The following is a 26,437-nucleotide window of genomic DNA, read 5'->3' as shown; positions in this document are numbered from 1 at the left end:
CTTTTAGCCTTCACTGTGCTAGGCTAATTAAGCCCAGCTCATTTAATTTCTCAGGGTAGGCTCTGTTTCCCTGATCACCCTACTATCCCTTCTCTTGCCAGTTGCAATTCATCAGTCTTGATGAGGTTTCACCAGTCTCTTGTACAGCAGCATTAACTTTCCTTGCTCTAATGGGAATACCTCCCCAGGCATCTTCTAGTTTTGTATTTGACAGCCACCTCCTCTAGCCCAGTCCCCTGAACTCATGGTAGGAACAAGCACCAAGACCATCCCTGACAGCTATTTGTCTTGACGTCTTAATCTTCAGTGATGGAGATTCCACAATCTCCCTAGGCAATTTATTACTGTGTTTAACCACCATGACAGGAAGTTTTTCTTAATGTCCAAGCTTAATCTCCCTTGCTGCAATTTAAGCCCATTACTGCTTCTATCATCAGAGGTTAAGGAGAGTAACTTTTCTCTCTGCTCCTTGTAACAACATTTTGGTAGTTGAAAACTATTATCCTTTCCCCTCTAACTTTTTTACCAGACTAAATAAACCAAATTTTTCACTCCTTCATAAGGCTATGTTTTTAGACCATTAATTTTTGTTGTGCTTCTCTAGACTTTCTCCAGTTTGTCTACATCTTTCCTCAAATGTGACACCCAGAATTGCACACAATACTCCAGTTAAGACCAGCACAGAGTAGAGTTGAATTACTTCTCATATGTTGCTTACAATACCTCCTAGAATACAGTTTGCCCTTTTTTTACAACAGTGTTACACTGACTCACATTCATCTTGTAGTCTGCTAGCCTCTCCAGATCGCTTTCCACAGTACTCCTCCTTAGGGCAGTCACTTCCCATTTTGTACAAAAAGCAGTCAAGCAGCTGCTTGACTGCTTTTTGTTTTGATAGTGTATAAACTAGCACGGCTCCCTCTCTGTTACTTTCCATTTTGTGTGTGTGCGCAACTGATTGTTTCTTCCTAAGTGGAGTACTATGCGTTTGTCCTTTTATTGAATTTTATCCTGTTCACCCTTGCCAACCCCTCCTGGCTTGGTATCATTTGCAAATTTATAAGTGTACTTTCTATGCCATTAGCTAAATCACTGAAAATACTAAACAGAACTGGATCTGGCACCAATGCTTTCAAAACTGCGCTTGTTGTGCCCTTCCAATGTGACTGACCCATTGATAACTACTCTCTGGGAACTGTTATCCAACCAATTATGTATATACCTTTATAGTAGCTCCCTCTCAGTTGTATTTCCCTACTTGGTTAATGAGAGAAAGCTATCAGGTTAATGTTATTTGCAGACTCCTAGTTTTTGTGCAAAAGTCACAAATGAAGCCCCTTCTCTTCCCTCTCTGACTATCCCCTCTCCCCACTGCAACTCAGAAAACTACTGTAACCACCTTTCAAACCCATAATTCTCTTTTTGGCACACCTCATTGTTTTGCCTTTATCATCGGATAAACCTGCTTAGACCGGGAACTAGGCAGGATGTTTTTTCTATTTTCTATGGTGTTAGGTTACATCAGACTATTTTCTGCCATTGCAACAGAAGGAAAAAGATAAGTTTATTATAATCTTTGTCCATCCTGACAACAGATGAGAAGCAAAAATTCAATCCTTGACTGTCCTTAGTTGTGAGATGTGAGAAGAGGAAGGTCTTAGCTAATTACTATAACATTTCTACTGAAGCAAAGTGATAAATTATCTTTTGTACTTCTCATTCTCTGGTTGTTTTGCTATGGAAATAGAAGATAGCCTTCAACAAAGAGAGCTCTTGTGCTCTTAAACCTGCAACTAAAGGAGCCTGGGAGGCCAAAAGAAAATGTCATGTTCATTTAATAGAAAAGGGGCACATTATACCTCATAACTAAAAGCACTCTTTCATGCTTTGAGGGTCCTGTCCACAGGAGTTGAGCAAAAGACACTTTAGTGGAGATTCTGGTTTTTAAAATGGGTTGGTCCTCAAACTATTAGAGGAGGTGGGTGGGTAGAGGGCAGGGCAGGCTCTCGCACACCTCTCTGAACACTTTCCGTTCATCAGTCTCAGCTGATTGTTGCAGGACCTGTGATAAGGTACAGCTATAACCTAAGGCACACCAATTTACTCAGCCTCTTTTGTACCCCCCCTGCTATGAACTGTGATGTTTTTGTATCTGAGTGCAGCTGGCTAAGGCCTGAGTATCACTGTGGTAACTGCTTGATTGTGTGACAAGGGCCAGCTGCTTACTTGTTCCTATAGAAGAAAGCAGACTACCCCCAGAATCTATTCTGGGTCTGGTTTTGTTCAGCATCTTTATTGGTGACCTGAATGGCTTGCACCCTCAGAAAGGTCATGGATGACCCTAAACTCAGGGGAGAGGTAGACAGCAAAGGGTAGGGACCAGTGTGACCCATTGGCAGATGGGCTGACAGAAATCTGATGAAGTTCAGCAAGGACAAGCAAGAAGTCCTGCACTTTGGACAGAAGAATCTGGGGATTACACTGGATGAGAAGCTGGGGTATATTAATAGCAGCATTGACAGCTCTTGGGGAGTAATTATTCCACTTTATGGACTGGGTGAGGTCTCAGCTGGAGTATCATGTCCAATTCTGGGCCACCCTTACATAAAGAATGTGTGAAGTATCGGAGGGGTAGCTGTGTTTGTCTGGATCTGTAAGGGTAATGAAGGGTCCTGTGGCACCTTATAGACTAACAGAAAAGCTTTGAGCATGAGCTTTCGTGAGCACAGACTCACTTCATCAGATGCCTATCAGATGAAACATCTGATGAAGTGAGTCTGTGCTCACAAAAGCTCATGCTCAAAACTTTTCTGTTAGTCTGTAAGGTGCCACAGGACCCTTCGTTGCTGATAAAGAAGGTGGACACATTAGCCTCTCCTCCTTAGTCAGGTGCTCTACCCACTAGTAATTTTTGTTGCCCTATGCTGGACACTGTCTAACAGATTTGGGCTTAGTCTACAGAAGAATAAAGGGAGAAATTTGTTAGCGGCTGTCAACTTCCTAAAGGAGGGAAAGAGGAGTTTCTCAGTGGTGACGGAACAAGGAGCAGTGCTTTCCAGTTGTGATGTGGGCTGCCTAAGTTGAATATTAGGGGGGGAAAAATCTGTTTCAGGAGGAAGGTGGTGAAGCACTGGAATGGGTTATCTAAGGAGGTGGTAGACTCTCCAGCTCTAGAGGTTACATCCTGCTTGGAGAAAACGCTAGCTGGGATGATTCAGTTGTGGAGGGTTGGACTCAATGACCTGTGTGTTCTTCTAACCTAAACTTTTTTTTTTTTAAAATTGCTTCATGCCTGGAATCCTAACACTGCAGCTATCAAGTACACTGAAAACAAAGTTAATGTGACCTGCTTAGTTCTAAAGCAGTGGTACCCAAACTTTTCAGCATCACATCCCCCAGCTTTGCTTTTTGAGAAACACTTGCACACACCCCCAACTCTTCTTTGCCATCAGCCAACATCCTCTTTTAACAAAAAAAATTCAATCCCAACTTGAACAAAAATGCTATTAAATTAAAAATAAGCACAGTTTTCTTGACCCTTTGCAGGTGCCTGGTGCAGCCCCAGCTGGCCAGCTGTCAGAGCTGCCTGTGCCAGCTGCCTGCCTCCTGAGACCTAGGCTACAAGAGCTGCAGCTGGTCACCTGAGCCCTGTGTTGCCAGGGCCAAGAGGCCTGCTCAAGCTCTTTGCTGCCAGGGCCAGCTGCCCTCCCACCAGCCCAAGCCACCTGTACCCATTGTTGCTGGGGCCAGCAGCCTGAGCTGCCCACTGAAGCCCCACACTGCCAGGGCCAGCTGCCCACACACCAGCCTAAGCTGCCCAAACCCCATACTTCTGGGGCCAACCACCTGCCTGCCAGCCCAAGCCCCACACTGCCATGACCAGCTAGCTGAGCCCCATGCTGCTGGGGCCAGCCAGCAGCCCACGCACCATTGAGTCCCACAAGCTGGCTGGGTGTGCCCCCCCCCCCCCCCCCCCCAAACAAAGCCAGGCACCAGCCCTGGGTTCTTACCCCATCCCTCAGTGCCCCCTCCCCCAATCTAACCCTGCCGCCTATTCCTCCCCACCCACCTGCACTCTCATCTGTGTTGGCGGCTGCTAGCTCCATGTGGGTCTTTGCTGGCTGCCTGCTTTTTTAAAAGCAGCTGTGCTGGGTCACCCACATAAATTGGCAGGGGCTGAGAGCTGGAAGCAAAGGCCAGCTCTTTCTTCAGGTGGCGGGGGGAGGGGGAGGCTGGGTTGCCTCACACTGCCCCCTGGAATTTCTTCTTGTCCCTCCCCCAGTTTGGGAAACCATGCTCCAAAGCCTGATGGGAGGCACAGATGGCAGGCAGGTGAGGGGAGCCCACAGGTTGAGGGGACAGGAGGGCTGGAGCCCTGCAATCCCAACCTGGAGCCTTTAATTAAAAATACAGAAAAATGCCCCAAATATTTAAAATGGTAGTCTACTATTGTGCAATAGTGTGATTAATGAATTTTTTTTTAATTGCGTACCACCCTGACTTAAAGGATAACTATTCAAACACTTCTGCCTGTTCTAATTTTGTTGTCTGCTTTCATCCCCAACACAGCTCACTAGTCTCCCGCCCCCCCCCTCCAATGTAGCCAGCCCTGGGGGGGTCGGTGACAAGGGAGGGGAAGCCTGGGTTGAAGCCATGGTAATACCATGCTATCCCCAGGAACTGGCGCACCTGTCTCTTCGAGGCTGGAGGGGCATACTGCTGGAGGGCTTGGACCTTCCCCACTAGGGGGCATACCATGCCCTTCCATAAGGTATACCCTAAGTAGGTGGTCCCAAACCCTTGTGAGGTAGCACTTTGCTGGATTTGCCATCAGGCCCGCTTCCCATAGGGACTGCAATATGGCAGACATATGTTGGAGGTGGGTTTGCCAAGTGCAGCTGTAGATCACTAATCCTACCAATATGGTGCAATGTATGGGCTATGGGGATGTAGACGATTGGCCATTAGGCAGTGGAATGTAGCCAGAGCACCGTGCAGCCCGAAGAGCGTGGTTCGGAACTGGAAGAGTTCAAAGGGCGTGGAAAAAGCAGTTGTCTTCTTGGACTGAAGCGGGAGGGGGATTTGTCAATAGCCCTTTGTTGAGTTGCTCATTCGGCTTGGGGAAACTGAATACATCACTGCCCCCCCAACTTATCTACCCTGGGCATTGAATGTGGATATGGCATTCAACTGCCAGAAGTTAATGCAAAACTGTGTGCTCCCATCCAGTTTGGGGACTAGGACTATGGGGCTTTTCCATTTGCTGAAAGATTCCTCTATTATCCTTAGTGCTAGCATCACCTACCATTCTTGCTTGACCACCGCCCTCAACTTCTGGGGAAGGGGTCGAGGCATTTCCCGGACATTTACCCCCCCAGGTGGACAGCCAGGTGAGTTCAACAGGGTTTCATTGAAAAGACCAAGGAAAAGTCAGCCACTAACTTCTGGGCCTGAAGTCGCTGCTCTGGGGTAAGGTTGGGCCCAATCTGTATCTTCCCAGGGTTTGTCACCTCTGCTGCCTGGGGCCTCAGTTGCGGGTCTGGGGGTGAGTAGTAGCCCTTTCTGGGCCTTCCAGGGCTTTAAGAGATTTACTTGGTAGATCTGCCACCCCTTATGCTTATCCGGCTGGTCTACCTCATAGTTCACTGTGCCCACTCACCAGACGATCTCATGAGGGCCCTGCCAGTGGGTGGGGAGCTCAGAGTTGGTACTTGGCTATAGCAGTAGCACTTGATCCCCTGGCTGAAACTCCTGGAGTCTGGCCTGTTTGTTCTAAGTTGTCTCCTGGGCTTGCTGTGCTTGGAGGAGGGTCTCTTGGGCAAATGTTCCGTGAACTTCAAGCCTCTGACGTAGGTTGAGCACATATTGCACCACGTTACTGCTGTGGGAGGGCTGTTCCTCCCACATCTCTTACTAGGTCCAGAATCCCATGCGGCTGCGGAGTTCAAAGGGTGAAAACCCTGTGGCAGCCTGAGGCACGCCCCCCGAACTGCAAACATGAGGGCAGGGAGGAGCTGGTCCCAGTGACATGCATCCATCAGTACAAACTTGCAGAGCATGGCCTTCAACGTCCAATTGAAGCGTTCTGCTAGTCCGTTGGTTTGGGGGTGGTAGACATGTTCTGAGGGTCTTGATCTTGAGCAGCCAGCAAAGTTGTTGCATCATTTGGGACATAAAGTTTGTCCCTTGATCCGTTAGGCTCTCTTGTGGGACCCCGACCAGGGCAAAGATGTTCTTAAGCTCAGTTGCCCCCCTCTTGGCACTCATGGAGCATAGCGGCATGGTTTCTGAGTACTGAGTTGCATAACAACAACGAGGCTGAACCGGTATCCAGCGGCACTCTTCTCGGCCAGGGGGGCGGGGGGAGGGGTTGACTATATCGATACCAATCCACTCAAAGGGTATACTCACAAGTGGGAGGGGAACTAATGAGGCCTTCTCCATGGACCAAGGGGCTGTGAGTTGGCACTCTGGGCAGGTGGCACAGAAGTCTGCAACCTCTCCGTGGATGCCAGGCCAACAGAAACGGGCCAGGATCCAGGCCAGGGTCTTGTCTTTCCTCAGGTGTCCTGCCATGGGGGTGGCATGGGGAAGCCACATGACATCTCTCTGATATGGCTGGGGGACCAGGAGCTGATGGTGCACCTCTCAGGTCTGTGGGTCCTTCTCCATGCAGTACAGATGGTCTCCCTGGATTTCAAAATGGGGGAAATGTCCCACTGGATGGGCTCCGGTGGTCTCCCCATTCACTACTGCTACCTGATTGTATGCGCTGCTCTGCATCTCATCCACCCGCTGCTCCCCCACAAAGTCCAAGGGCCATGTGAGGACTGCAGATTCAGACAGTGGGGGGGTGGCTCCGTCCCCAGCTGATGGGGCTTGCATCCACCTGGGCTGGGGGCTGGCCCCTGGGAAGTCCCTTCCCTGGGTCTGCCACCTCCCCTACTCCAGCCAGATTTGCAGCCCCCTGGCCTCTCTCTTGTTCAGTGGCCGGGGTTGCTGTGCCCTACCTGAAGGCTTCCGAAGTCCTGCTAATAATGCATGAAAACGTCCCCAGTCTCTACCCAATATTACCAGATAGGCAAGTGCTGGGGCCAGGCCAACCATCACTGGTTCTTTGTGCCTTCCCACCTGTAGGGTCACCTGGGTGCAGGGATCGGCCTTCACATCCCCACGGACACACTGCAGCCTGATGGTGCTGGGGTGGGGTGCGGGGGGTCCTACATCAGATCAGGCACAAGTGCTTGCTGAATGAGGGTGGGGGCACACACCCTTAGTCGATCAGCCCACTTGCCTCTGTCCCATTGAGAAACAGGGACAGTCAGTTTGGCAGGGCCTTGGGGCTGTGCCGTGTTTGGGCAGGGCAGGGCAGGGCGGGGGCGGCGGGGGGAGGTCCAGCACTTCCCAAAGTTGCACTCCATGTATACCCACTGCCCCTGCATGTGAAGCAGGTCTGTGCCAGGGTGGTCTTTGACAGTATCCCTGTGGGGCCCGCAGCAGGGATGGATGTGGAACCGGATCTCTCAGCTGGGGCATGAGTGGGGTCACTGTTGCCTTGTCCGAGAGGCGGCTGGGTTCCCTAGGGGGGAGCTGATGGGTTGGCTCAGGACCCAGGGGTTGAAGCCCAAGGTTAGCCCGGTAACTCCGAGTCTTTCGGGGCTCAGGAAGGAGCGGCAGACACCGGGGCCCCCCCTCTGCCCCTCGTGCCAGGGTGCCGCCAACTGACTGGGGGGCTACAGAAGGAGTTAGCCCCTGGGGACTTGGCCCTAGATAATTCTCCATCAACTGGATGGCTGCCGTCATATCCTCCGGACAGTTCTTCCTCACCCACTCCCTTCCCCCAGAGGGCAGAATCTGGGTGAACTGCTCCAGCAGGACCAGCTCGGCTACCTGCACCCCAGACTTTGTTTCAGGCTTCAACCACCTCCAGCAGGCATCCTGCAGCTTCTGGGCAATAAGGCGGGGGTCAGGCTTCCGGGGCCCACACTTCCCCATGGAAGCGCTGGCAGAAAGTTCTCTTCCAAGATATCCAGAGCATCCAGGATTGCTGCCTTGACCTGGGCATAGTCCTGGGCAGCTACTGCATCCAGTGCCTGATAGGCCATCTGAGCAACCTCCGTCAAGTAGGGTGCCACGATGGCCACCCACTGCCCTCAGGCCCACTGGGCTATGGTGGACACCCGCTCGAAGGTCTCCAAGAATGCCTCTGGGTCGTCTTCCAGGCCCATGTTTGCGAGTTTGATTGGTGCTGGTGCCGGCGCCAGCGGCCCAACCAGGGTTCGGGGTTGTATCAGGGAAGTTACCTGCTGCATCAGCTGTTGCTGGTGGGTTGCTAATTCCCCAATTAGTTGCTGCGGCTGAGCCATCTGTTGGAGCAGCTGCTGCTGCTGCTGGCTGGCCTGTTGCTCCACCATCCACTTCAGCAGGGGCTCCATTGCTTCAGTGGTTCACACTTGCTGGGTATATGGCTGGCACAGTAGGACGGCCCTTCCGCAGGGCTGGACTAAGCCCACATTCTTCACCACATGTGAACGGTTTGCGTCTAGGCCCCTGGCCAGGGCCTGTTGGGTTGAGTTTGGGGCATGGCCCCAAGAATCTAATTCCTCCTTCTGGCAGGAGAGAGGTTCTCTGGGGAGGGGCTCCCGCTCCCCTCATTACCTGGGGGAGGGTCCTGGGCTGCACCCTCCGGCCACTAACCATGTGGCAGCTCTGGCCTGGGGCCTCCTGCCTCGGAGCCAATGCCTGCCTCTTCGCTGGTCAGCCTCACACTGAGGTGGCTTCTCTCCCTTTATACCCCTCCAGGCCTGACCCTGGCAGCAGGGGAACCGGGGTGGGGCTGATTGGGCCAACAAGCCTTGTTTAACCCCTGCCTTGCCTCCCTTTCAGCCTCCTACACAAGGTAGTTAATAATGGTAAATTCAGCTGGAATCCACCATCCTCCCCTAAACGGAACCTAAGTCACTGGCTCATATGAGGGGAAAAAAAGTGTGTTACCACAAGAGATTCAATGTTTATTTCATCATAAAAGTCCAGCAAATAAAACTATATACAGTGATCCATGCACGTGGCCAGTAACACAGAGACATCTAAAACCTGATTAAAATAGTGTTCACAACAGCAAGGAGGAGCAGGACACAGGGTGGCATTAGCAGGGGCCATAGTCATGTTTATATTTTGGGTGCTGGTTGTAGCCAATTCTCTCTCCAGCAATGAGGCTCTGAATAACCCACTCCTGTGACACAACAGGGAGCCGTAATGCTTCTGCACACTTCAGGACAGCAGCTGGGCAGGACAAGTCAGTCACCACCACGTCAAACACACCCAAAGCAATATCTGCAGAGAAGATGACATGGGCTGTTAGGACAAAAAAGAAAAAGAAACCCTCCTTTCCTAGTCACCAGAGATGGACAACCTCACTGGTCCCAGAAACGTTTTCATCTCTTCTCAACCCTAGTCAGGAAATTCTGTATCTTGTAAAGTTAACAACAGTCCACATCAAACTTGAGCTCAGATGGAGCTTCAGGATCAAAAAACAAGGCTGCCCTTTCGCAGATGAAGCAGCAGCTGCTTCAGCCCACATCCTACATGAGTTCCATAGCTCCCAGATTACCTGGAGAGGTGATTCACTACCTGACAGCAGACTCAGAAAGAAAGCAACTGCTGATCCAGTTTTCCCTTTCTAAGAGCAGATTGGACCACCACCTGGACTACTTACTGCAGCATGCAAAATATCACTCGCAAAATAGTGTCAGTGGGAAAGGGTAGATGTCCCTATTTCTTCCACACAGAAAGCGGTCAGCTACCCCAGCCTTGCTCTCACTACCGCAGCCTGAGCCCCTTAGGAAGTCAATTCTAAATCATTAACTCCACATAACTCCACAGACACTGAAGTCCAACTGCTGCATGTAAGATTCACACACGAGGCTCTCTGGCTGATGGATACCTTTGTTCTGGGTATTTGAGTCATGTTGTTTAACTGATGCTGCTCCCCCTGTCATGAGGATTTCTGACCACAGCTCCAGGAAGCTCTGCTGTTGGTCTGATACCAGAAGAACCTTCATGTTACAGAATGGGTTCTCTCGGGGGTGCCTGCAAAAGAAAACAAAAGGTGGGTGAAGGTGGCAGGTCCATACCGACTCAAACCATTTAACTTAATTCTAGGGCCACTTACTCTGGTAGCCTGTCTGGTTGGTTTTATGGTCCTTCCCCTCCCCTGCATTGGAATGCCCCTTAAACATCAATAACTTTATCCTCCAACAGCCCTTTAAGGTAAAGAAGTATGAACCCTTTTTTACAGAGAGGGAAACAGAATGATTTGCTCAGTCACATAATGAATCAATGGCAGAGCTGATTTTAACAAATAGGGAGGAATTGGTAGAGAACTTGAAAGTGGAAGGCAGCTTGGGTGAAAGTGATCATGAAATCACAGAGTTCACAATTCTAAGGAAGGGTAGAAGGGAAAACAGCAAAATAGAGATAATGGATTTCAGGAAGGCAGATTTTGGTAAACTCAGAGAGCGCGTAGGTAAGGTCCCATGGGAAGCAAAACTGAGGGGAAAAACAGCTGAGGAGAGCTGGCAGTTTTTCAAAGGGACATTATTAAGGGCCCAAAAGCAAGCTATCCCGCTGCGTAGGAAAGATAGAAAATATGGCAAAAGACCACCTTGGCTTAACCAGAAGATCTTGCATGATCTCAAAATAAAAAAGGAATTGTATAAAAAATGGAAACAAGGAAAAATTACAAAGGATGAATATAGGCAAACAACACAAGAATGCAGGAGCAAGATTAGAAAGGCTAAGGCACACAATGAGCTCAAACTAGCTACAGGCATAAAGGGAAACAAGAAGGCTTTTTATAAATATATTAGAAACAAGAGGAAGACCAGGAACAGGGTAGGTCCATTGCTCAGTGAGGACGGAGAAACAGTAACAGGGAACTTGGAAATGGCAGAGATACTCAATGACTTTGTTTAGGTCTTCACTGAGAAGTCTGATGAAGGAATGCCCAACATAGTGAGTGCTAGTGGGAAAGGGGTAGGGTTAGAAGTTGAAATCAGAAAAGAACAAGTTAAAAATCACTTAGGAAAATTAGATGTCTGCAAGTCACCAGGGCCTGATGAAATGCATCCTAGAATACTCAAGGAGCTGATAGAGGAGGTATCTGAGCCTTTATCTATCATCTTTGGAAAATCATGGGAGACAGGAGAGATGGAAGATTGGAAAACTGGAAGACAGAAGACTGGAAAAGGGCAAATATAGTGCCCATATATATAAAGGGGAATAAGAATAACCCAGGAAACTACAGGCCAGTCAGCTTAACTTCAGTACCAGGAAAGATAATGGAGCAGGTAATTAAAGAAATCATCTGCAAGCACTTGGAAGGTGGTAAGGTGATAGGGAACAGCCAGCATGGGTTTGTAAAGAACAAATCATGTCAAACTAATCTGATAGGTTTCTTTGATAGGATAACGAGCCTTGTGGATAGGGGAGAAGCAGTAGATGTGGTATACCTAGAGTTTAGTAAAGAATTTGATATGGTCTCGCATGATATTCTTATAAAAAAACTAGGCAAATACAATTTAGACAAGGCTACTGTAAGGTGGGTGCATAACTGGCTGGATAACCGTACCCAGAGAGTAGTTCTTAATGGTTCCCAATCCTGCTGGAAAAGTGTAACAAGTGGGGTTCTGCAGGGGTCTGTGTTAGGACCAGTTCTGTTCAATGTCTTCCTCAATGATTTAGATATTGGCACAGAAAGTACGCTTATTAAGTTTGCAGATGATACCAAGCTGGGAGGGGTTGCAACTGCTTTGGAGGATAGGGTCATAATTCAAAATGATCTGGAGAAATTGGAGAAATGGTCTGAGGTAAACAGGGTGAAGTTTAATAAGGACAAATGCAAAGTGCTCCACTTAGGAAAGAACGATCAGTTTCACACACACAGAATGGAGAGACTGTCTAGGAATGACTACAGCAGAAAGGGATCTGGGGGTTATAGTGGACCACAAGCTAAATGTGAGTCAACATGCTGTTGCAAAAAAAGCAAACATGATTTTGGGATGCATTAACAGGCGTGTTGTGAACAAGACACGAGAAGTCATTCTTCCACTCTACTTTGTGCTGGTTAGGCCTCAGCTGGAGTACTGTGTCCAGTTCTGGGCACCACAGTTAAAGAAAGATGTGGAGAAATTAGAGAGGGTCCAGAAAAGAGTGACAAGAATGATTAAAGGTCTAGAGAATGTGACCTATGAAGAAAGGCTGAAAGAACTGGGCTTGTTTAGTTTGGAAAAGAGAAGATTGAGGGGAGACATGACAGCGGTTTTCAGGTATCTAAAAGGGTGTCATAAGGAGGAGGGAGAAAACTTGTTTTTCTTGGCCTCTGAGGATAGAACAAGAGGCAGTGGGCTTAAACTGCAGCAAGGGAGGTTTAGGTTGGACATTAGGAAAAAGTGCCTAACTGTCAGGGTGGTCAAACAGTGGAATAAATTGCCAAGGGAGGTTGTGGAATCTCCATCGCTGGAGATATTTAAGAACAGGTTAGATAGAAGTCTATCAGGGATGGTTTAGACAGTACTTGGTGCTGCCATTGGGGCAGGGGGCTGGACTCAATGGCTTCTCAAGGTCCCTTCCAGTCCTAGTATTCTATGATTCTATGAAACCCAGATCTTCTGTGTTCCAGGCCGTGCCTGAGCAGCAATGCCACTGTCCCCTGTATGAGTATGGACAGAAGATATGAGGAGGAGATGTGGCTGGAGTGCACTGCTGAAACAAAGTATGCTAATGTTGTCCTCTAATGTTTAAGATCTTTCTGGTAGCAAAGTGCCTGCAGCTGAACCTGTATGTAGAGGGATTCTCACATCCTTGTTCAGATTAGAGAGGCTGCTGTTTATGGAGCCAAAATTACAGGCCCACATGTCTGCACCCTAGATATCTTTCCCGCACTGAATATTGGGGGATGGGTTATTTCCTCCCCAGATGTAGAGCTCCATTTTCCCCCAAAGAATGTCAGTTATATTTCCTGCCTGTTTTCAATCTCTGGTTCCCTATTTTTCTGTTGTCTCATTTCAGTAAGTATTTGTTAGTGCAACTAATATGTTTATGATCTGGAAAGAGAACAGTTAATATTTAATAAAATAGGTACTTTTAGTAAGATGCAGGACTAAGCCCATACAGCACATGCCTGGTTTGAGGTCTAAGGCCTAGCGACAATGGACAACATATGATTAAAAGCAAAGCTAAGCTATGGACAAGAGGCAAGTGCCTGCTAACAGAACCTGGAACAGACAGGGCTCAGAATACAAAACACTGATTGGTAACTGGCCCATGTGCAGAATAATAAGCAGTGCCAGTCAGAAGTTGAAATCACAAGGTAACACCAGCTCATTAAAAAAAGACCTTGGTTCCTACTCCTCATAGGTAACGACCTAGGTTCAAGAGAGGGCCTAAAATAACAGCATGATGGATAAGAGATGATCTAATCAAATCACAAGGTACAGGATGATGGGTGGTATCTAAGTAGCACCACAGGGTCGTAACCTGATACCATCAACAATGAGGTGTGCTTTGTTTGTACCTGGTATATAACATGGTGTCTTGAGGACCATCTTTGCCTGACCCAGAGGGCAGTGGAATTCCCACTGACTGTGTCAGTCCATTGCTGCAGGTACATCTGTACAACGTACCAGTATACTCAACAACTGTTATTTGTACCCTCCTTGGCAGTAAACCCCAACTGGGCACCTTTGGTCCTTATGTGGTCTTTGAGGAACCTCATGGGATCTGCTGTGATCACTGAGCCCATATAATTGAACACGCATGCAATCAGCCTTCTGGTTATCATCAATGCAGCCAAAGACCCAAGAGGACACTATGGCAGTATATCTGCTGAACTACAGTATTGTGCAACTCTGCTGCATCCACCACACAGACAAGCTCAAAGAATACAATAATTTTATTAACTGCTATGTTCAAGTCCATAGTTAACATCTGCTGCTTTCCTTAACTAACTACAATTGTAATTCATATTTTATAATAGCTCTGCTAGTTTTAGGGGCTGTGTAATGCATCTGGGGCCTGTTAAATTAAGTACTTGCCTATTCACAAGTCATTCTAAAGTTCTGAGCATCAGGAAGCTATCTGGGCCTGTGTCTACCCTTCCACTTCTTCACCCTCTCATGAAATCACTTGCTTCAGTCATCTCCACGTTTTTCCAAAGGACCCTCTCAAGTTGTCCTTGATTTTAACTAATCTTTGCTCATACTACTGGTTTCCACAAGGATGGAGTCCAAGCTTCGTCAGAATTTCTTTCTTCCTAGCATCTAGCAAACACTGGCTACACAACATGGAAGCCCAGGATGTAAAAGTAGAGTAGACAAAGGTTGGCTGGTGAAAGCAGAGGGCTTCTACAACCTGCCCAAGGAAGTAGAGTGAAGGACACAGCTCCCTCTGCCCAGCTGCATGTATTTAACCTGTTTGCCTCCCAAAAGCCCATGTCTTGATGGAGTCCATAATCATATTACACAGAAAACTTCTGTACTATGTTGAGAGGACAGTGTCTGATATAGACACAGACCTTCCCCACTAGACAACTCAACTGTAGCTGCTCTTCTCTTATTTCAGTCTTGCTTTTCCTTGGATCTAGGACTAAAGGCAGATTGTCAAAAGAGATTGGTTGGTCACTGAATCAAAGGAAGAGGAGGAGGAGGTAGTGCCACCACACTGACTCCCATTACCACAGTGCTGCAGCAACTCCCAATCATTAGTGTATTTATCCACAGAACAACCCACTCTCTCTAACCCTGCCTATGTGCCCTCAGATCCTGGTTACTCAGTGCTTACCACTCCAGTAGTCTTTGCTCTTGAAGGCTGTAGCCAGCTGGCAGAAGGTAATTCCGGTAGTTTTGAAGCTGGTTAGCATGGCAACTGTCATGGACCCAGACATGAGACACACAGGGAATTCCACTGGCAAGGCACAGGAAGTACTTCCGGGTTCGGCAGTGCTGATCTGCAATCAGGAGACACTGATATGCCGCATTACACTGGGGGGAGGCAAAGAGACAATTCATCAGAATCTGATACTACCTAAGCAGCTGGAAGTAGCCTTCTATACAAACGCTTTAGAGGGGAAAAAATTACACACAATGCAAGAGCAGAAATATGCAGTTGCTCCCTGAAGGAACATATTGGCCATCCACTTGGGCATCACACGTGGAATATATTCCTTCAGTCTTCAGTGGAGTCAGGTGGTTAAGGTCAGTTGGTCACCTGGCAAAGCCCCAAAAGGTCATCCCTTCCAGTATCTTCAAGTCTAAGAAATCTGTCTTGCTTCTGAGCTCTGCTGTGGCCCTCCTTGTCTTGTCAGTCACCACTCCTCTCCTCAATATCGTTTCATCTCCTAAAGAGACAGTACTGTGGCACCCAGTCCCAGTATATTCAGGTGAATCCCAGCCCTAGCTGGGCTGCCTGACTCTGAAACCCCATAACCCAAACAAAAAACACCAATAAAAAGGGGGTGGCAGGGAGGAACTTGCACTCTTTCCCAGGCCTCTTCCTAACCTTCACCAGCCTTAGCTGGCTTTCTGTCTTTCAGAGAGGACTGATTCTTAGCCACCACTCTCAGCTTTGCTCTCTCAGCTTCTACCAGGTCCCCTTCAATACATTATCACTCTTCCTGGTGCTCTCTCTTCACTCTGCCACTGTACTTCCTTTGGCAGAAAGCAGCTGGGTCCTGCAGAGTGCACTCTTGGGGGTCTGTCTTTTTCCTCTCCCAGGACTCCTTTTTATATCCTCAGCAGGCCTGGGTCCCACTCACCTGACTCTGCCTCTGGTGGGAAGGGAGGCCAACTCTGGTGTAGCTCAGCCCTCTAAAAGGACTCTCTCATATTGTCATACAGCACTGGAAGATCTCTAAAACTGAGGGGGTGGGATCTTTTCTGGAAATCCCCCAAAGCTCAGAATAACCACACAGTTGGAGATTTAACCACAAATTTCAAATCCTTGGTCTGGAAGCTGTCTCAATCTTTGTATTTCACTGGGCCTCTCATCAGATGATCTTCCTGGAGGGGTAACTTCCAAAAAGTTCAGACACATTTGGAGTCAAAGCAGCTGTAAGGCTAGCTGGGAATTACTGGGGACTCCCTGGATCTCTTCAACACTGTTTAACTAGCAACTCTAGTGAGAAGAAGCAGAGGAACAGAGGTCAGATCAGCTGAAAGAAAGGACATCTGTCCTCACTGCAGTCGCTTCCAGTGCCTGGAGCAGAAGAGATCTACTTTTTTTGTTCTTAAAGGCAGCGAACAAATTTGAGTAGAGACCCATTTGAAAAGCAGCAGATGGAGAATCCTATTGCTACGTCTCTGTTCTCCTAAGGAAAGACAAGAGCAGCTGAGCCAATTGACTTGGGTGCTGAACTTGTCCTTGACCCAATTTGTCCTGAAAACTATCTATTTCCTGCCCAAAGGAGGATTCTGGTGATTTCTGCCTGCACAGTGGAACTACTACAGCTGTGCCTGTTGATCTAGACCACTGCTGCTTGTTGCCCACCTTTGCTAAGTCAGAAGGAAAGGTCATGGGAGCAGAAAAGCTTCTAGAGGCATTCCTGATGGTTGTAAAGTTATAATGTGGAAAGAGGCACAGAAAAAGTAGTTGAGCTGCCTGCAGTACCTACAGGGTCGTGGCCTATTTCCCTCCATGAGGCAGAGCTATCCAGACACTATGGACAGTAGCACAGAAGCAAAATCCTCTGTGGGAATGGCTAACTGAATTAGTATCCAGACCAGACAATTCTGTTATGAGAATTTGCTTTTGACATGGAGATCCAGGAGGCAGACGATGAATGTGAATTCATAACATTGCCATGTTTGTCTCCTCTCTAAACCAGGCTGCATTTTTTGACCTAAGTTCACAACTGACTTTGAGTAAGTCTACCACTATAGCCAGGTCCTCCCCTCAGTTGATGTAAGTAATTTAGAACCCAATAAGGTGACAAAGCAGATCCATGATTTCTTCCAATGTGATTTACCTTGAGCCTGCCATCAATAAATTTTATCTGCTTTTGAGCAAGGGTGTGAAATGGTCTGGTAAGACCAAAAGAAGAAAGAGAAAGGTGTGTAGGCCCTATGGACAGGCTCGGGCCCTACTCTATCATCCAACCCATGCCTCCCCACAGACATGATTTTCAGGTATTATACAAGCATTGCTTACATCATCCATCAGAACATGGTCCCAGTTGCCACACCGTACTGCTTCAGGCATCCTCCATTGGTCTCCCTCCCATCACATAGTTGCAGTTCCTCACCATTTTTGTGGGAAAGAACTGTGGGAAAACTGTATGTTCTCACCTGGGTTTCATTGAAGTCCTCCAGGATGTAGCCAGCTCCAGTTCGCAGCTGCAATTCTGTGTACTGTTTGTTGTAAGGAATTGAAAATTCTAGAACAGGAAGAGAAGAGAGCCAAAAGACTTGCTACTTAAGCTATACCATAGCTTATGGCTTCAGCCCACCAGAGAGGGACAGACTGACCCGCACACAAGTTGTAAAATCAAGAACATGTGAGGACAGAGTATCTCACAGAGGTACAGGAAAGAGCTGAGCACTCAAGTAACCTATGAATCTGAACAGCTGCTTTTAAAAATCAAAGCATCAAGTTCTTGCACATTAGTAACTGTATCTGCCCAGGGCATGTTCAAAATTCCTGTTCTTGCTTGCAAGTCCTAAGTCACTTAGCGTGATTCTGTGTCTGAGAAAGAGTCCATTCCCATATCGCCACCTGCAATCACCCAGTAGTGCCATCTGTGACACCACCTTAATTTCCTTTCACTGACTGAAAAGCCTGTGATCTCTACTGTAATTCTCCTAGGCCTCCCTGACACCATATCAGTCACTATTGGCTAAGCTCCTTGCACCAGAGATTGGGTCTGGTTAGGCCCACCTGGGAAGGGCCTAACACACCATGGGATAAATTATGAAGACATGGGGACAATATGAATATGCCTACATGCTGAGCAAATGCCACCCAGCCCTTTCATTAAACGTACAGGACTCTACCCGGAATACGGTAAGATTCATCTCACCTTCCTCTTCCTCACTGCTGCCTGCAGGACCATCCGATGGCTTCAGGCGATGAGCTAGCTTGTCACCTGGGGATGCCACAATGAGAAGAAAAGCATAACCCAGAAAGAGGGTTTTGTTGTGGGGCAGCGGCCCATGATATTCCTCTAGTGCCAAGGGGTCTCCTGTACGATCGCCACTTTCACAAGGACTCACAAACTCACCTGCCCTCACAGCCCCTATGGAGGGAAGGAAATAGGATGAAAGCTCTGGCATGTGGTCACACAATGCAAAGGTAGCAAGGAGAAACTGAAGCAATTCCAGATGGCTTACGCTTGTGGATGCCAATATATACTCCAGAACAGAAATGTGTACGTGTGTGCTCAGACTTTTACCCTCATGGTTGCAAAGAATCTTTAAAATGTAACTGGAGTGTAGCTAACAAAATAATTTCTGCCAGAATTTACAGACAGCTGTTATAGCTCAGACAATGGACACATGCCACTCACGTCCAGGTGTGTTGACTGAACTTTAATATTGTCAATTGACTTGTCAATGTTACGCATTTCAGCGTTGATCGAAACATACAAGAAATCTGAGGGCTGATCATGTCACTGACACCTGAGCATTGCTCTGAAAACATCTGGGTGGGGGTAAAACTTAGGACACATTGCAACTTATTTTTAATCTTTCAGTCCAGGATAAAAGAACATCGTGCCACTGTACACGCTGAGGGAGAACAACAGGCTCAAACACAGAGGGAGTAGGTTCCACACATTTGCTCAGCAGAAAGGGAAAAATCTACTTCGACAGGAAAGAAGAGAAGCTTAGAGCCCCGAGTTTGTTTAGAGCAGTGGGGAAGGCTCTTACCAGGCTTCATTACTGCAGACTTGCGCCCTCGTTTGGCTGGGGATCTCTCATCTTCAGAGGCAACTAGCTTCCTCTTCCCAGAGGACAGGCCTGGGGTGACACGTGGACTCTCCAGACCTTTGCGAGTGGGTGTAGTGCTGCTGCTGGAAGTGCTGGGTGAGCCAAAGTTACTGCGCCGCTTCCGCTTCCCCTCCACCAGGTTATCTAAACCATCGTAGGCCAGTGGTAAGTCATCCGTCTCCTGCTTTCCCTTACCAAACCCACAAGCACCACCCACATCAGAGTGATAAACACCTTCATAAACTGAGCACACTGAGCTTACACACCACTGCCCAGCCTGGTGGGAAAGAATAAACTTTCCTATATCATCTCACACCTTGGTTCACTTCCCAGGAGACTCATTTTTCCCTCCCTGCTTTCAGAAGGCCAACATCATGGATCTCTTCATTGAGCTAAGACAAGTAATATGGATGCCACTGCAGCTGCCTGCTCTTTCATGCAGCTCCCTCTCTTGACATCTCTCTTCCTTTTAGGTGAATCAGACCTGTGCTGCAACCTCATACAGTGCTGTTGGAGTAGCAGTAGAGAGCAGAAGCAGCAGAGCCATGGTCCACACTTAAATTAGGGTCTGTCCGGGGCCAGTTCCCAATGAACTCTTACAGTCATCATGCAATGCCTCTCAAGGCTACTTATAGATACAATATGACTAGCAAAGTCAGTGTGTTGCCATTAGAACTGAACACTGACTTCACATTTGGAGTATCAGATGGTCTAGATGCAGTCTGAGCCCCCCGAACAGCACAGTGCACCACTTCTTACCCAGGCTGATATCAGCTGCCTTAGTCAGGGGTGTGACAGGTTCATAGGGACTTAGCCCAAACTGCTCCCGAAGCTTGTTTCCTTGTTCCAAGGACAGGATTACTGCCATACGCTTGTACCACTTCCTCTGGCCTTCTTTTTCAATACAGTAATACAGTTCTCCAGACTCCTGCCGGTGTCCCTTCACCACACCTGGTAGGATAGAAAATCATAACTGTAAACAGACAGGACCTTCGACTCCCTGACCCTTCCCCACCTCCCGACACCCATCTCCCAGCAGAAAACTTCTGCTGGATTCAGTGACAGAGATCCCACTGGTCCTCTTCTGACCAGAGAAGAACTGAAGAGTTGAGCTGTAGGAGCCAAGCTGTTACCTGCACTGAAATACTCATCCTCAGACAGCGCCGTCACTTCAGTTTCCAGTGGAATGGGATCGCACAGTAAAATATCTTTGCCTAAGACATCACACTCGTATCCATCATCAAAAAGCAGCTTGTACTTTCCTGCCCCAACATCCTGGGTGATTGTCCCAGAATAGAAGTAGCCATTTGAGGACCACTTGGCTACAACTCGCAGGCCCACAAAGCTGCTCCCAGAGGATAAGTCTGCACTGTCTGAGGAACCTGCTACCGCCTGCAAGGGAATTTCTGGGGAGTCACTTCGGCGCAAAGTGCAAGAGCCAGCAGCATCAAATCTGTCCCCGCCACCAGGTGGGCAAACTACAGTGCGTGCAAAGGGCTTCTCCTCTGGTGATGCTGTAACTGAGAGATCTTCCACACCTGCCAGGCCACTCCCAGCTGCATCCCTGGAAAAGGGGAAAGCAGGGAGAGAGAGAGAAAATGTGGACTCCATGGAGAGCAGAGAAAGCAGCTATTATGTATCAAAGAAAGATTTCCCAAGGTGTGTACTTGCACATCCACTCCCTTCTTCATGAACCACCCACCCCTCACTGTTCATTCCTGCAGTTCCCCACTGAGCCCCTTCTCACCTACTCTCCCCCATCGTATGCAGCCACCTGCTCCACATTCACTATTTGCTCATTCAGAAAGATGCAGTTCAATCCAACTTTTCCAACTTTACCTTGCTCCAGCTGCTCGAGATGGTGGGCGGCCCCTTCTCCCTCGCCCACGGGGTGTAAGAGGTGTTTTCCCACTCTGCCGAATGCCAAGTGCTATGTCTTCATCCTCCTCACACGTCATTACTCCTGTCTGACCAGCCCTTAGAGGAGACCCTGGCTGGCCAGGCCCTTTTCTAGGGCTAAGGAATTAAATAAAATTATTTCCCTGCCTAGGAAGAAGCCATCAGCAAATTCACTCCCTTCAAGTTTCACTGTGTCCCTAATTTCTGAGAGCCACCTTGCTGGTGGTGTCATGAAACCTGTGGCAAGGACCACACCAAGAAGCAGCAAATCCTGTCCCTTCAGGAAGAAAGGAGGGGGTTGGGGGAAAAAAAAACAAACAGAAAGTTCTCTCTTTTCCCTCTATCAAGTCAGATTCCTCCCAAGAAATGTATGCAATATCACACTCTTAGGACAGTCACCACCAACTTATCTTCATGATACTTAGCAGTACATCAGCTCCCCAAGCTTATACCCCAAAGTCTTCCTGTTTCTATGGCATTATACACACCTCAGTTTTCCTACCACTCTTCTGCCACTGGGTAAGGCAAACTCTCCAGCTTCCATTCCGCTGACTTTTCCTTTGAAAGATCCTGCTCCCCTTCCTGAGCTACTTCCACCATGTGTAGCTGACAGACCACTGCTGGTACCACTCGATGTGCGATGGAGACTGGAGGCCTTGGATGAAAGGGAGCTGATGTCCCCAAGATCCCCGGAAGTCAGTGATGAGCCCCCTGTCGTTCGTGAGGTGGAGAGGTCTGTCTCATACTCCTGGCACTCCACTGTAGGCTCTTCAGTCTCCTGAAAAGAAAGGTCTGTCTGCAAGCCAGAAGCTATGAAGGAGGTTGTGGGTGGGGACGGGACAGGGGGCTGTCTCTAGTGGTCAGAGACCTCTCCGAAAAGAGGGGATCATCTGACCCCAAATACTTCAGTCCATTTCAAGGTCTCGACAGATCCAATGGAAGGAACCCTCTCACATGAAGGGCTGGGTGAGGGCAGTTTATCTCCATTACATAATAACTGGAGTTCTTTGAGATATTTATTCCCTAGAGAAGCTCCACATGAGGGTGCATGCGCACCCATACAAACTTGCCTGGAGATTTTTTCATTAGCAATATCTGTAGATCCAGGCCTGCACCATATGTCTCTTCATAGTCCAATACAGAGGGGCAGATCAGCACTACTCCACTTCCTCCTCAACCTCAGAGCACAATAGGCCTCCAAGGCAGAAGGAAAAGGAGGGTAAATAGAAGAGCATCCATAGGAACAAACTATCTAAAAGATCTATAGTTCCTCTTCATAGTAACCTTTCTCTCCTTGGAATTACTATCCTATGGGCACTCCACACCACAGGAGAATCCTGAGCTACCTCTCAATGCAAAGAAGATTGAAGAGGGGGTAGATTCAGTATAAAGGGTAGAACAGCTTCCAAACCCACCTCTGCTCTGGAGGCTGTACTAAGGCATAACGCTGTGAGAACATGTGCATAGAAGATGAGTGGGCTACCTTACAAGTGACGCTGATGGAGATTACTATTCATCTGAGAAGCCCAACAGCCATGGGAAGCAATACACAGAGGAAAAACCTGTTGCAGTCACAACAGTTAATTAACAGGTTGTAAAATCACAAACACTTCAATCCAGCAAAGGCACAGACAACATGAGCATCCATGTGCTCACAGCATCCCTTACAGCAACTCCAGTGTTAGTCATTCGATCCTTCAAACACAATCACCACCAGGGGGTATCATCCTGTTGTCTTCCATGGCCTGTAACCAGGATATAGCTTTTATAATGTATTGGGCAGATGCTCATAATATCTTCTGATAAGAACACTACAATGCCCATACTGGGTCAGACCAAAGACCCATCTAGCCCAGTATCCTGTCTTCCAACACTGGCCAGTGCCAGATGCCCCAGAAGGAATGAACAGAAGGGGAAATTGAGTAATCCAGACTCTTATCTATTCCCATCTTATGATCAAAAGTTACTTTTGGGTTAGGTGCCTGCGCTAAGGTCGTTCATTAGTTTAGCTAAGCTATTGTTGTGCAGGCCTTGAGATTTGTAGACACAATGACATAACTTACACTTCTGACTTACCTAGTAAATACTTACACTCTATAGTAATAAGTAATTGCTTTTGATTCTGCACAAAGTGGTGGTGGTGGGAGGGTGCATAAGCCCCCTCTGTGGACGGCGCATGAAATTTCATAATGGGGGCGCAGCACATCTCATTAAAAATGTTGAAATAGATAAAGAGAAGTTACTCACCGTAGTAACGGTGGTTCTTCGAGATGTGTCCCCGTGGGTGCTCCACAATAGGTGTCGGGCTTGCCCGGCGCCGCAGATCAGATCTTCCAAGCAGTTTCTGCTGGACTGCGCATGCGCCGGCGCGCGCTGCTCCCTTGCGCGCTCCTGGCCATGTGCGCGATCCGGTCCCCGCCAGTTCCTCGACCAACCGCCTCGGGTGCCCCTGTAAAACACTAACAGAGATCCGAAGCGGGGAGGATGGGCGGGTAGTGGAGCACCCACGGGGACACATCTCGAAGAAACACCGTTACTACGGTGAGTAACTTCTCTTTCTTCTTCGAGTGTCCCCGTGGGTGCTCCACAATAGGTGACTACCCAGCAGTAACCCAAGATAGGAGGTGGGTAATCGGATTATGTGCAGCTCGTCCCCGAGAGGACCGCTGCAGAGAGACGGGTATCCTCTTGGAATACCCTGTGAAGGGCGTAATGTTTGGCGAAGGTGTCGTAGGATGACCAGGTCGCCGCTCTGCAAATGTCTTTTAACGCAACGCCCTTGAAAAAGGCTGTTGATGCCGCCACCGCCCTGGTGGAATGAGCCCTGGGAGTGGCCAATAAAGGAGTCTTTTTGAGCTCGTAGCACATTTTTATGCAGGATACAATGTGCTTTGAGATTCTCTGCAAGGAGAGACCCTCTCCTTTCGATTTGGGAGCGAGGGAGACTAGGAGTCTATCCGTTTTCCGGAAGGACTTGGTCCTGTCTACGTAGAAGGCTAGCGCCCTCCTCACGTCCAGGAGGTGTAGGCGCGCCTCTTCGTTGGAATTATGAGGCTTTGGATAAAACGAGGGTAGAACAATAGGTTCGTTGATGTGAAACTCGGAAGAAACTTTGAGAACAAAGGCTGGATGCAGCCGTATGGTTACCGCCTCCTTGGAAAAAATCAGTGCAGGGTGGAGTTGCCATGACTGCCGCGAGCTCGCTCACCCTACGAGCTGACGTAATTGCAAGAAGAAAGGTCGTCTTTATTGTAAGGAGGCGGAGGGGAACCGTGGCCAAGGGCTTGAACGGTGGTCCCATTAGTGTGGTAAGCAGCAGGTCCAAGTTCCACGAAGGTGGAATCGGTTTCCGAGGGGGGTATAGGTTTACCAACCCTTTGAGGAACCTGGTAACCATAGGGTGGGCGAACACCGTGTGCCCGTCCTCCTCATGTCTGAACGCCGAGATGGCGGCAAGGTGGACCTTCAACGAGGATAGCGAGAGTCCTCCTCTCTTGAGGTCCAGTAAATACTCTAGTATTGTAGGTATAGGCACCAAAAGGGGGGCCAGCTGTTTGGTAGAACACCAAGCCGTGAAGCGAGTCCACTTTTGTTTGTAGGTCTTCCTGGTGGAAGTCCTCCTGCTACTTTCTAGGACTTGCTGTACTTCCACTGTGCATGTGCTCTCTATGGAGCTGAGCCATGGATTAACCACGCTTGCAGTCGCAGGCTTTGGGGGTGCGGATGCACTATGGACCCCTGGGCTTGCGTGAGCAGATCCGGCGCCACTGGAAGGGGCATCGGTGGACGGTCCGACATGCGCAGGAGTAGGGGGAACCATTGTTGTCGATCCCATGTTGGGACTATCAGGATCATCCGGGTCCTTTCCCTCCTGGCTTTTTGCAAAACTTTGTGGATCAGCACTGTGGGAGGAAACGCATAAAGCAGGGGGCCCCTCCACGGGATCGCGAACGCGTCCCCCAGGGACCCCCATCCCAGTCCTGCCCTGGAGCAGAATCGCGGGCACTTCTTGTTGTGCTGAGTGGCAAACAGATCTATCTGGGGAAAACCCCATGCGTGGAAAATCGGCCGTAGCAGATCGGGACGGATCTGCCACTCGTGCGTGAGTGCAAAACGCCTGCTTAGCTGGTCTGCCTTCACATTGTGCGCACCCGGCAAGTATGAGGCTTTCAAGATTATATTGTTGGCGATGCACCAGTTCCATAAGCGGATTGCTTCCGCACATAGGGCACGGGATTGAGCTCCTCCTTGCCTGTTTATATAAAACATGGTGGAGGTATTGTCTGTACTGATCCCGACTACTTTGCGTTGTATGTGGTCTCGAAAGTGTCTGCAGGCGTTGAACACTGCTCTGAGCTCCAGTACATTGATGTGTAGTGACTGTTCTGTGGGTGACCACAGTCCTTGAGTCACCTTTACGCCCATGTGCACTCCCCACCCTATGAGGGAGGCATCTGTAGTGAGAAAAACCGATATTTGCGGCTGGTGGAAGGGTACCCCTGTTAGCAAGTTCCTGGGGTTTACCCACCATTGTAGGGATTTGCGCACCCCGGCTGTGGGTGACACCACCCTGTGAACGGTGTGTATTGCTGGTTTGTATACGCTCGCCAGCCAGTGCTGCATGCGGCGCATGTGTAACCTGGCGTTCTGTACTACGAACGTCGCCGCTGCCATGTGGCCCAGCAGCTGCAAGCATGTCAAGACCGGCACCGTAGGGCTGAAGGTGATGACTTGCACGAGGGAACCAATGGCCCGAAAGCGAGCCTCTGGTAGATATACTCTCGCTGTAACCGAGTTTATGCGAGCCCCTATAAACTCTATGTCCTGTGTGGGGTCTATTTTTGATTTTGCCAGATTGATAACCAGGCCGAGTGAAGAGAATGTGTTTGCTGTGACGCGTATCATGCGCAGAACCTCCCCCTTCGAGGCCCCTTTGAGCAGGCAGTCGTCCAGATACGGGAAAATAAATACCCCCTGTCTGTGAAGGTAGGCTGACACCACTGCCAAGGTCTTGGTGAAGACTCTGGGGGCCGAGGAGAGGCCAAACGGTAGGACCTTGTATTGGAAGTGTTCGTTGCCTACCATGAACCGGAGGAATCGCCGGTGAGCCGGATGGATAGTTATGTGGAAGTACGCGTCTTGTAAATCGAGGGCTGCGAACCAGTCTCTATCGTCCAGTGCTGTAAGGATGGAGGCGATTGTGGTCATCCGAAAACGTTGCTTGCGCAGGTACCTGTTGAGGCCGCGAAGGTCTAAGATGGGCCTCCAGCCTCCTGTCTTTTTCTCCGTGAGGAAGTACCGGAGTAGAACCCTTTCCCTTGCAGTTGCTCCGGCACCCTTTCCACTGCCCCTATGAGCATGAGATGGGCCACCTCCTGCCTGAGCCTCGCTACATGGGAGGGCTCCTGCAGGTGGGGCTTGGGTGGAGGTCGTGACGGTGGGAGCGACTGGAAGGGGATGGCGTACCCCGTGGCTATGATCTCCAGCACCCATTTGTCTGTGGTGATCCTTTGCCACTGGTTGTAGAATGGTCGGAGGCGATGGTGGAATAGCTGCTTCGG

General features: G+C 48.9%; 1 protein-coding gene across 3 annotated transcripts in view; it reads right to left on the bottom strand.

Moving 5' to 3' along the window:
* Positions 1-8,990: 8,990 nt before the first annotated feature.
* The window catches only part of TP53BP1 (tumor protein p53 binding protein 1), an 81,567-nt gene continuing 64,120 nt past the window's right edge, over positions 8,991-26,437 (bottom strand). For all 3 annotated transcript variants that reach the window (XM_075006955.1, XM_075006956.1, XM_075006957.1), the window contains 10 exons: positions 21,365-21,654; positions 20,817-20,993; positions 20,111-20,541; positions 19,737-19,928; positions 18,918-19,121; positions 18,071-18,286; positions 17,340-17,428; positions 14,839-15,038; positions 9,944-10,089; positions 8,991-9,333 (listed from right to left, as the gene is read on the bottom strand). In XM_075006955.1, coding sequence (XP_074863056.1) covers positions 9,146-9,333; positions 9,944-10,089; positions 14,839-15,038; positions 17,340-17,428; positions 18,071-18,286; positions 18,918-19,121; positions 19,737-19,928; positions 20,111-20,541; positions 20,817-20,993; positions 21,365-21,654 — 2,133 coding nt within the window. In that variant the 3' untranslated portion in view covers positions 8,991-9,145. The remainder of the gene's footprint in view (positions 9,334-9,943; positions 10,090-14,838; positions 15,039-17,339; positions 17,429-18,070; positions 18,287-18,917; positions 19,122-19,736; positions 19,929-20,110; positions 20,542-20,816; positions 20,994-21,364; positions 21,655-26,437) is intronic.

Source organism: Carettochelys insculpta, chromosome 12 (genome assembly GCF_033958435.1).
Source record: "Carettochelys insculpta isolate YL-2023 chromosome 12, ASM3395843v1, whole genome shotgun sequence".
In the NCBI taxonomy this organism is placed as follows: Eukaryota; Metazoa; Chordata; order Testudines; family Carettochelyidae; genus Carettochelys; species Carettochelys insculpta.
Note: the sequence above shows the minus strand (reverse complement) of the source record. Positions and strands in the feature narration are given on the sequence as shown.